The sequence below is a fragment of the Nannobrachium achirus genome (assembly GCF_963921795.1).
Source record: "Nannobrachium achirus genome assembly, chromosome: 1".
Lineage (NCBI taxonomy): Eukaryota > Metazoa > Chordata > Actinopteri > Myctophiformes > Myctophidae > Nannobrachium > Nannobrachium achirus.
In genome coordinates, this window is record NC_137810.1 from 21,297,437 (window position 1) to 21,309,491 (window position 12,055).

General features: G+C 43.7%; 1 protein-coding gene across 1 annotated transcript in view; it reads left to right on the forward strand.

Annotated features, from left to right (window-relative positions):
* Nucleotides 1–12,055, forward strand: part of mcf2l2 (MCF.2 cell line derived transforming sequence-like 2) — a gene marked incomplete at both ends in the record, with an annotated part of 142,994 nt that overhangs the window by 43,000 nt on the left and 87,939 nt on the right. Inside the window, one exon of the mRNA XM_080732614.1 lies at nucleotides 10,244–10,327. Coding sequence (XP_080588740.1) covers nucleotides 10,244–10,327 — 84 coding nt within the window. The remainder of the gene's footprint in view (nucleotides 1–10,243; nucleotides 10,328–12,055) is intronic.

Consider the following 12,055-nt stretch of genomic DNA (forward strand, 5'->3'; position numbering starts at 1 on the left):
TTGGGGAAAAAGGTTAATCTACAAAGCTGGACAAGAACAATAGTCTGGTTAGCCTCTCTTATGATACCTGCTTGTTTTGCACCTGGACCACGGATGTGCGTGCACAACCTTCCTCATGTGTCAAAATGTGGTCACCCATAGTGTTTCTTTACACGATATTCAAAAGTGACGTTACTCTCGTGTGAGCTGTTGGTAGTGGTACTGCATACATAGGGACATATGGACATACAGTACATAGGGACCTACACACTAAGTCAAACATAGGAGCGGTTTGCACCTCTCAAAACGAACTGAGGGATGTACAGTAGTTGATAGTGGCTGAGGTAGGCTGGATTTTCATTGTGTTTTCTAGCAGAGCTGGAGGGTCCAATGTTTTTGTTCAGATAAAGTGTCAGCGTAAAACAAACCATATTCTGGGGTCTACTGAGGAGGAATTGCTCTATTGTTTAGTTGTTGCATCCACCGCAATACCAGAAGCTGTTTGGGATTTTTCTGCTCAAGTGTTTACCATTGGTAATCAATGTCAGACAGACAAAGACACACGCACGCATCTGTGTGCGCGCACACACGCACGCACGCACGCACGCACGCACGCACGCATGCACGCACGCACGCACGCACGCACGCACACACACACACACACACACACACACATAACTGAGGTCTGTTGTAATAGGGGGTGAAGAGGTCAGTTAAACTTACCGACTTTGGTAGAAACCTGACCCTTCAGTATTTAGAATTGGCTCCATCAGTAGTGTAACCATCTATCATTCAGTCAGAACCCCACAGCTGAGATTTAAAGTCCCTGAGGAGGATATTGCTGACACATCTATACAAGAAGACTGAACATGACTTGCCTGTTGTCCCGGTGTCAGGTCACAGTATAAGATTGTTACAACGGACCAGTGGTGGGAGAAGTAGCAATAATACCAATATGTATTAATACTCTGTTAGTAAAAGTCCTGTAATCATATTTTTACTTGAGTATAAGTACAACAATATTTACTTACTTAAAGTACCAAAAGTAAAAATACTCACTATGCAGAATGTAGAGAGAAACTCAAAATTGTGTTTTTCAAAAGTTTTCAACATTTGTCAACTCAGAATCTTTCAAAGATACATGTAGAAGATCTACAAGTTCACAGTGGCGCGTCACAGTGCAAAGCGTTGTGAGCTTGTAGAGCAGCTATTTTTGAATACCCAGATTAATTGGTTAATGTATGGTTTATTGCGACCGTAGGTCACAGTTAACTATGAAAACCGTCACATCTTGTCCATAGATCCGTAGATATATACGTAACGCCTCAATGTCTATAGTCTATAGCTGTTTTCACATTGTTGACATTGTGACATCACATTGTGGTGACATCACCTCATCAAAGATCAAACCCTAAAGATCAAACCCTGGATATCTGTCCTTGGACCTTGCCCATATATGGAGATCCCTGATGTACAGTTGTATAAAACAACATATCTCCATATACATGGATCTGTATTGGAGTAGAAGTATAAAGTAGGCCTACAAACAATTTGAAATACTCTATAAGGGAAAGTGTGTCGTGGCCTTCAAGAGTTTTGTGCAAATGATATTCAGGTTGCAGATTCTGTTACTTCCCGAGGTTAGGGTTGTGTGTGTGTGTGAGAGAGAGAGAGAGAGAGAGAGAGAGAGAGAGAGAGAGAGAGAGAGAGAGAGAGAGAGAGAGAGAGAGGAGAGAGAGAGAGAGAGAGGAGAGAGAGAGAGAGAGAGACCCTCTCTATGTTACTATAGCAACAACTCCTGTCACCTGGCTGGCACTACTTGGCACGTAACCAACAATCCAGAAATCTAACAGAGGTAATCCACAGATTCCTTGAGCCCATTGCACTTCAGTGAATGGTAAATGGCCTGAATTATATTTATAGCTCGTTTTTCCAAAGCGCTTTACAATGTGTGTTACATTCACCCATTCAGAGGTAACCCTGCACCAACCTGTCCGTCATGAACAGTTAATGGTGTTTTATACTTAGTTTTTTTTCTTCTAAAGATTTGTTTTTGAGCTTTTTATGCCTTTATTTGATAGGATAGTAGACTGACAGGAAATGGGGAGAGAGAGATGGGGAATGACATGTGGCAAAGGTCGTCCGGAACGGGAATCGAACCGGCGACGCCAGCAGGCATCATAGCCTAGTATGTGGTATGCGCCTTGACCACCAGGCCAGCGGACGCCCCGTGTTTTATACTTAGTTGCATGCCGGTGTCGTGCACTGAACATATCCAATCTACAAACTCACAATGTGTCACATACATGTATGCTTGTAGACCGGATATCTTCAGTGTGCAACCAAGTATACATCAAGTGTTGGCTCAAGGACACTTCAGCTTTACCAGGAGGAGCCCCTGATGAGCCACTGCAGCCCCAGCCAGCGGTCTTCTCTCAATGTGTCAATGATCCTTGAAAGCTCCTTGAAAGCTCCATGCCTTGCCAAGTAACCCCTTGTGGGCCTCCGGCTAGGAGCACAAAGCAAGTGCTCTGTACTGGTTGCTATGTATGTACATTTATATAGAACCAGGCACGTGCACACATAGACATCAAAGGGGGCTTGAGCCTCATGCTCTTTTATTGGTCTGTAAAAAGTGCCCTCTCCAGACCATGAATGCAGTTTTTACTATGGTGAAAGAAAGGCAAACGCCCTCTTTCCATGCCATACCTGAAGGCAGCATTCAAGAGAATTGCCTTGTCTCCTGAACTTGAATGCAGCGTCTTATGTTGAAAGAATTGCCCTCTCGGTGTAGAAATCCATGCCACATCTCCAGTATTGACTTAATCATGCTTAGTTCAGTGTGGTATCTCGCACCAAAAATAGCCAACCTCCAAGCTCCGAGCTTGGAGGTCTGCTATTTTTTATATTTTCAACAAAAGGCCCTTTTAGAAATTTCAGCCCCTGCCTCTCTAACATTCTCTGCACGTCCCTGCTGTGGTTGCTATGTATGTATAGAATTATCCACATGGGAACAAACCCCACTCGTTTTGTCTGGGGAGGGTGTAAGATCACCACATCTGCTCTGACACACATGGAGTCACCAGCCACTTCTTTTAACCTGACTGCTATGGGGAGGCCTGTCACGATTTGCCAAAACGCGTGGGCCGAAAAGCAGAACACAACCAGAGTCCAAGGGTGTTTATTGAAACAAAAGGTGGAAAAGGGGAGATAAGTGTTGGCTGGGTGTGTGAATGTGTTGAGCGGGCAGAGGATGGAGCAGGTTAGTATGGTGGTCACTGAGGCAGAGGAGAAAAGAGAGAGTCAAAAATCATGAGGAGCAAAAACTAAGTTTCTAAAACACTAAACTGGAATTCACAAACTTTAGAAGGCAATAGTAGCCAATCAGGAGGGAAAATGGGCAATGGGACAGATCCATGTTGATGACATGACTTTAGAGATACTGTGTACCGCTGCGTGATTTTAGGCCAAGATCTGTATAGGAGCAGTGTCCAAAAATGTGTTTAGCAAAAATCGGCCTGATGGTCACGCTAGAAGAGGGCCATGTGAGAAATCAGGGGTGGAGGTTTGTGATTTGCCATCCAAGGAGTGTGTGTGCAAAGCTTGGAATGGATAGGGGCAATGGTGGCGGAGATATGAGTAGGGGCAAAATTGTGACGTGATGTGTGACGGACAGACTGACTGATTGAAGAGTGATTGAAGACTTTATTAGAAGTTTGCATAGGAAAAGGTACAGTTTCATGACGGTACAGTTCACTGGTACAAGGTCTACTAAAAGGAGATCCATGAAAAGACTAAGCTTATTTCCACAGGAAACCATTTAAGTATCTCATATAACATTGAATGATAGACGAATATAACAGTACTATGCAGTAGATATGTAAGGAAGATAAAAAGAAAGAACAAAAAAAAAAAAAAAAGAAAACAGTAAGTCTAAACAAACAGAAAGTATATACAAAGAAGGGGCAGGGGAGGGTAGGGCTGGGCTAGGTTTGTTTTTTACCAGTTGCAAACGGCTGCTGCCTGTAAGTGGTTTTTCAGGGCAATTTTAAAGGATGCTAGTGATCCACACTCTGTGGATCACTTTATGGCCTTCGGTAAGGCTTTCCACATTTTGGTGGTATAGCAGAAGAATGAGTTTGACCCTTTGTTGGTTTTGACTCTGGGTTGAAAGTGATCTGTGGCGCTGCCTCTGGTGTTGTAATTATGGACATCCTTAACGTCAGCAGGTGGAGCTTTTCATAGTAACTGTGACCTGGCGGTTGCAACCAAACACAGGAGGTTGTGAAACGATCTGAATCAAGCTGATAGCAGACAGGTGAGGGAGATGAGGGGACCGGGAAACCCGTTAGCTGGGAGCGTGAGCCACCCCAAAACACACGCCCACTCATAAAGACTAACACATAGACAGAGACTTGTACAAGGACATTAACGCATGTGGAGGAACACGCTATCCTCCCCTGTTCTGCTGAACCCATAGTATAGGAGTCAGTTGTGCAGTGACAGGGAATGCCCTCCCCAGCTTACCACATCACCGTCTACCACCTCGCCGTCTATCCACCCTTCACGGTGCCTCCTCCCCAAACTGGAGGCACCGTGGAATAGAAACACAGTCTCCACAAGGTGCTTTACCCCTCTGCCACCCAGATGCCCTATATCAGTGGTTCTCAACCTTTTCAGGCCACGACTCCCAAAATAATCATATTTTAACTGGGGACCCCCACCCTACAAGCACTAAGAGTTGAGGCATGACATTTTGTATTACACAGTTCTATTGTGAAAATAGCAGATCTACATGCTCACAATGCCTCGCAACGCGAGGCAATGTGAGCATGTAGATCGGCTATTTTCACAATTTCTGTCTCAAATATGTGACAATTTGGCCAATGGTTAATTTATACACTTAAACTTTATGTTGGTTTGTTTACTGTTGAGTGAGAAAACAAAGTTGCACATGAAGTTAATCATCTGGGGACCCCTCTGGGGGTCCCGACCCACAGGTTGAGATCCACTGCCCTTCTGTTTATAACATAAAAGAGTAAAAAGTACACAACGAATATCAGCGAGCTATAGTGGCTAATTTTACCGCTTCCAAATCCTGGCACGTATTGCTAACGTTTCCATCCCACATCAGGGGGTCCCACGGCGCCCGTCAATGTGTTTACATTGGAGAGCCTCCGCCGAGGCGATGGAGCTTGACATGTTCTTGCCACGGTGCTTCCTGGATCTCAGGCTATACGGGCCGCTGGGCCGTGGGGCCCCCAGCGTGTTCTAAAACGGTGTGTGCCTGACCCTTGGACATGGCCATACATTATGTCTGCACCACACCTCTGTCTGCTTTGATGTCTCTACAATACAGAACATCCTCCCAGCTGGAAGTTCCAGCCGGGGCTCCTGTTGCATAACTGTTGATGTATGGTCTGTTCCAGGACACATCAAATGCTATATCCTTCTTTTTTGTGCATTGTGTGTTGTGCAGGGGCGTCACAAGGGGGAGGGGGGAGGGGGAGTGGGACTGAGTTACGAGGGCCCAAGGTGGAGGGGCCTTAATTATTTTATACTTTAGCTATTGAAAAATAGCAGATATACAAGCTCACAGCGCGCCACCGAGTGCTGCACTGCAAGCTTGTAGATCTGCTATTTTTGAAAATGTGCCAAGATTTGTAACTCAAATTTTGCTTCTGGGGGGTCCCTGGAACTAAATATTTTGAGATGTGGGTCCGTGGCCAAATACATATCATTTTGGAGGTCTTTCACATGAAAATGTTTGAGCACCACTGACATAGAAACATAGGTTTAAAAAAAAAAAAAACCTTAGATAGATTTGACAAAAATAGCAGATCTACAATTGCCGCACTGCAAGCTTTTATATCTGCTATTTTTCAATGGTTAAAGCACAAAACAATGCGTTCCCAGTATAAATGGGTGAATCCTTGTACCCAGGGTCCAGAATTTGGTGTGACACCCCTGGTGTTGTGTGTACAGTACGCAGTACCTGCTCTTTTATTTATTGTGGTCTCTTATTACAACTTGATGCATGATGAGATATCAGTGCTTCTGTCAGGATAGAGATAAGCACGGCAACGTGCTGAATTTCCCCCTTGGGATAATAAAGGTATCTATCTATCTATCTAACGTGCTCCTGGCGCAGATTATCCTTCCGCTGTCCACGAAGAGGTGTGTGTGTGTGTGTGTGTGTGTGTGTGTGTGTGTGTGTGTGTGTGTGTGTGTGTGTGTGTGTGTGTGTGTGTGTGTGTGTGTGTGTGTGTGTGTGTGTGTGTGTGTGATTCAGTGTTGTGAGATGGTGTGAGCTGTTATGTATCGCGTCCAATATCCTGTAGTCAAGTCCTAGTACAACTACAGGATTTAGACAGGACACTCAGCTAAACACTGCACGCACACACGCACACATGGCACACGCACACACTCACACGCACACTTATATAATACATACAAGCACATAACAGAAAGCAATCATACAATAAATAAAGCTGTAAAAGCCCTACCCCAAAACCTATCCTAGGACCTATCCTAGCACTGTCAAAGACATATCAGATCATACCCCTAAGCTCATCTGCAATCCGAGACCATATAGAGGAGGGCCATCACACAGTCGATAATTCTAGATATACTGTCAGGTGGTAATGTGAGAGCCCACTGATGGAAAAGAGATGACGCAGTTGATGGGAAATATTTTACCTGTGTGGGGATGGGAGAAATGGCTATTTTTCATGGTATTATTGCATTATTGTGTCACGTGGCCTAACATGCTGTTTCAGAGGCCTTTCCTTTCCCATGCCCAGCCAGTGTTTCATGGCGGAAACACAGGGGCGTCAATTGGGTATGGCAGGGGCATGCAGCTGCCATACCCTGGGTCCAGGGGCCGGGGGGAGATAAAAGTTACTTTTAAATATAAATCCATGAATGTCTCTTTGTCTATCTGTGCTGGCTATGATGTTAAATTACATTAAAATAACTACAAATGCAATATTTAACAAAATGGTCACTTTAACAAAGTATTATTGCGAACGAAGGTCGTTGCGACCGAAGGTCGCATATACTCTGAAGAACCGTGTCGCTTGAGTGACCTTCCTTCCGTATCCTCTGTGATGTCAGTGTGATGTCAGCGAGTTGTGACATCACTTCCTGTACAGGGTGGCTACACGAAATGTGGATAACACTATATATGGAGATAGTCCAGTCCATCTGGAACACAGGGTAGTGTTCCAAACATCTAGGCTGATAATCCAGCTTTTGCAGCGTCACATGTTCAAGTCCTGACTTGCGACCTCAAGTCCCCATCTCTTCCTGTACGGGGCGGCTACACAAGACTAAGAAAGACAAAAAAAGAGAAGAATAAAAAAGAAAAAAAGAAGGAGGAGGATAAAGATACCAAAAGGAGAGAGAAGAAAGGGTGGATGAGGTACAATGTGCGGTATCCTCCTCCGATCTGATACGGGCGGCTGGACTTAGATCACCTATGAAAGGATGTCCATGAAAGAATGTCCATCCACCTGGAGAAAAGAAAATGTAATAAGGAGGTGGCAACGGGGCAGGCCAGATAAAGTTATTAGGCCTGGATCCAACTTTAAGTCGATGTATCAAACCGGTACTCGAAACGTACTTAGAATTTAACATATTTTCTAAAGTAAATATGGGGGCGGCTGTGTTAAGAACGTTTTGTTGTCAAGCTCAACGTTGGGCATTTGGACCTATACATGGAGAAATGGAGCGAATCTGTTTGGCCTAAACATGGAGATGTGGATAACACTATATATGGAGATAGTCTAGTCCAATATGTCATATGGGACTACCGTCATAGACACTGACAGTAGCCATTGTTAATCCGGAGTCAATGGCTGACTGTCTGTACAGGAAGTGATGTCACATGACATACTTTTTATGCCCATATATGAGTCCTAACATGGAGATGTGGATAACACTATATATGGAGATAGTCTAGTCCAATATGTCATATGGAACTACCGTCATAGACAGTAGCCATTGTTAGGTCGGAGTGTTTAGGCAAACTCCACACAGAAAGGCCCTATCGCCAACCCAACCTAGGGTGTGAGCGATAGGGCCTTTCTGTGTGGAGTTTGCATGTTCTCCCCGTGTCTCCTAGGGTTGATACCCTCACAAAAACATGAACAAACTCCCCCCAGAATGACAACAACTAGAATCGTCAGAGAAACGCTGTGGTTGGCCAGATGGTCAAGAATTGGCGCGACCTCGCCCTTTAGGGCGAGGTTGCATGTCACCCTGAGGTCGCATTCCACCCTTAGGTGTCTTACTAGTAATTATATTCTCCACACTTTTATTCTCCCCATCATGACAAAATGGTATATTGCACGCGCGCCTTCACGCGCGTGCAAGACACCAGTCATGTTGCCATACCTTAGCTTTTTCTGAACTGACGCCACTGCGGAAACAGTGCTTTATTGTGGTGGTTTCTGTGTCAATAATATTCTTGATAAGGCAGAGCAGACTCAGCAAGACTTCTGTACTCTGTTTTTGTTTCAGTGTTATGGTCTCTCTCTCTCTTTTCCGTTACTGTATCTCTATTCCTCTTCTCTCTTCCCAACACTCTTCTCTCTTCCCAACTCTTATTCGAGCCACGTGTTTTCTATCTCTTTCTTTTCTGTCTTTCTCTTTCAGTCGTCTGTCTTTCTCTATTTCTGCCACCCCCAGCAGGGCATCTTGTTCCTTGATAATGAAGTGTAGTCTGTGTTAATGGCCGTCTTTATTCTCAGACAAGAGGGAGGACTGTTCACTGGTTACAGCTTCAGGGGCCATATTGACCCAATAATCATTAAAGCAGGGTAGGGCTTAACACACAAAACATCTCTTGGTCTAGTTGCCTATATGTCAAAGCCTGTTAGAAAGGGGCAAAAAATAGATTACAGTCCATGACTGGTCCCACTGTACAAGCCAGTGTTTCCTCAATGACATTGTCTCCAGTGACGTGGAAACAGAGAATTCAGACCATATTACACTAAAGCTCTTTATTTCTCACACTGCTAATGGAAGTCTTTCGGTGCTCGTTGGACTTTTAAGCCTGATTTAGGGCATGGTCACACATACGGTAGCTGTCAGAAACAGACGCGTCCCGTTCACTTGCATTCTATGGGAGCGAAGGGGTGGAACCTCCTGTTACTGCGGTGGAGACAAAGATCCTTCATTTCGGCTATTTTTGGCAAAGAGGTTTGGTGAAGAGGGGAAAAAGAGCAGACTAAGTATGGAGTGAAAGTTCAAGTTTATTAAGTATTGACGGTTCAAGTGGTTGAATATCTGAAAACACAAATTGACATGAATCCAAAATACACTGATGACAGTGCTGTCAAACAATGAAACTATATGGAATCTATGAAGAGGTTGTGGGGGTCCCTGCTTCATCTCTCTCTCAGCTAAGGGGTCCTTGGCCTGAAAACGTTGAAGACCCCTGCACTACTCCATTGAAATTAAGAGACTCACACGTTACTTCTGGTCTCCTAAAGGGGCGGGCACCTATGTCACACAGATACAGGAAGCCAAGCCAGATGGCCAGCCTTGCTTTCCTATTTGTTTGTCTTTGGTGGAGTTCAACATTGGTGAACTTTGACCGGGCATCAACCAATAGGAAAGAGGTGGTTGACACCACTTGGCAGACTTCTCCCTAGACACAGAAAGGTAGACGCCTCCTCCGGCTCTGGGGTGTCTGTTAAAAAAGTATTGGCAATATTTAAGGCAAGTTTCCAGAATTCTGAAGCACGTTTCCGCGGTCATCACTTTCGGATGACTCATCACTTTTCACAGTTCAGTTTAGCCCAAGGAATGTTTTTCATGCAAAACAAATTGCAATGGATTCAGAATCATGAAGAACCCCTAGTTTGACCCCTCACATGCTATTTAAAGCAGATTCTTTTCTTTAAAAAAAAAAAAATCTTCTTTTCCTGTATAGTGAAGTCGATGGGACAGTGAATATACAATTGGCCTTAAAAAAAAAAGACCTTAATGACCAAACTAATAGATAAAACAGCAATAAAAAGTACGGCATGACATCACAGGTCATCTCACATTCTGGGGTGACTGGGTCCCTGGCTAATATGTTTTCTCTTGGTTCAATCACTCTATGTCCATCTAGCCATGCTCTTTTCCTGCGTTAAACCTCAGAGTGGATTATTGCAGCAGGACACGAGCAACCTGTTGTGTCCATCTGTGTGGTGTAGCTCTCAGACTGTATGTGCCTGTGTCCCTAAGTGTTCTCCTTTTTCTCTTGTCTTAGATGAGATTATGCAGCAGGAGATAAGGCCCCTGCTGGCTGTGGACATCATAGAGCAACTGCATCGCCAGTTTGCCATGCTCTCAGGTACGTAAACAAACAGCCCAGTCTTCCCCATGCATGTTGATGTTAAACACACTCTTCCGATCACAATATCATTTTCGTATCTGAGTATTATTTCACCAGAACAGTTTTTTTTACCTTGCATCCAAGTGTGTCTCTACATGGAATCATTAAATGTACACAGTAATATGCAAAAATACAGATTGACACATTTAAATATATGTCAGAAAGGTATCATCCATTGTGTGAGAGGTTCTGCCTGAAGCAGTCAAAAGAGTTGGATAACAGTGGTTCATGGATTCATCGAGTGTTCCAGTATCCACTTCAACTTGTATAAATAATCATCATAATACAAGCTAGACAAAAAGTGAATGCTTCAAATTGATAACACATTAAATACCTGCCAAGTGTGGCAATTTGGGGTGTATAGTGGTTAAAGGTATTCAGTATTGAACAGAGAAAAAATAGGCAACTTGGACCTAAAGTTTAACCAACAAGACCTTTATGAGGTGGTGCTCTGCATTTCATGGCTACAATGGAGAACGGATATGAGCAACACAGCTCTTCGCTTTTCTTATTAATACTTGTGTCACTTAAGAGATATCACACAGTGACGTGACTGTAGTACTGTAGATAAGCTAATGAGGAAAAATGTGTCAGCATTTAAGACAGTTCCCCACTTAACACTAGAACTTAGCCCAGACTTGTGTGTTTGTGTGTGTGTACGTGCGTGCATGAATGGATAGGTGAATGGAGTGCGTGTGTGGGCGAGTGTGTGTGCGCTGTGCGTGTGTGCTACTTATTAATGGGGAGCATTAATCACGAATGTGTTATCATCATGATGTCATTTCTAATCAAATGAGGTGTTTCCTGGCAGGCCTTGGGATTATCTTCCCACGTGTGTCACCTCACTGCTGGGCTTTTTACACCGACATCAAATTGAAATTCAAACCGAAAGAATGCTACTGTTCAGTTGCTATTAATCAACTGTTTTGTTGAATGTGTTGCTCATGTATAAAATGCGTCAGATCAGATATTGCCAGGCAATTTCCATGAGAAAACCAGCAGTGCTGTCCCTATCTGGAGAATGAAATGCTCATCCATTCATAATCATCTGAAAGCATTATTGTATGAATCATCTGATTTCAGTCAGTCAGCAGTCAGGAGGTATTGGTTGTAAATGGTGATGTGAATATTGATGCCAAATGAAAATGTCCTCTTGTCAGATTAAAATTGTATATACTGTTAGTTTTTTTTCTTCTGCTGGCCCATTATTTAGATAAGATTGACGGTCAATGAAATATAATTTAATCTGTCTTTTCATTACTTGGCTGATGAAAACACCAGTGGCATGCTGACAGTCCTACAGAGTCCCTTCAGCTGTTCCAGATGTGTTGTGGCAGTGTGGCACACTATAGGGCAGCGGTGGTGTCATTCTTAAGGGATTCCTGTCATTCCGTTCTTCCAGTGTTTAAACCACAGACAATCTGACCTCTCTCACACTGGCACTTGTCTCAGCAAGGCTGGCCTCTAAAAGTGAAAGTTATGCAAGTTTTACTGTGGGGAGGAGAAGAAAAAAAATACTCTCATAGAGTGTATGTCCAAAACTTTGTGTGTGTGTACTTGCTGTTGCATGAGGGTGACAAGTTATTCTTACTGGCATGGGAGATATTTTGGTATCTTTTTCAGGAGAGAAAAGGGCCGATCCATACTTATTTTCAGCATGTGACACCATCGTGCAGTTGATTGAAT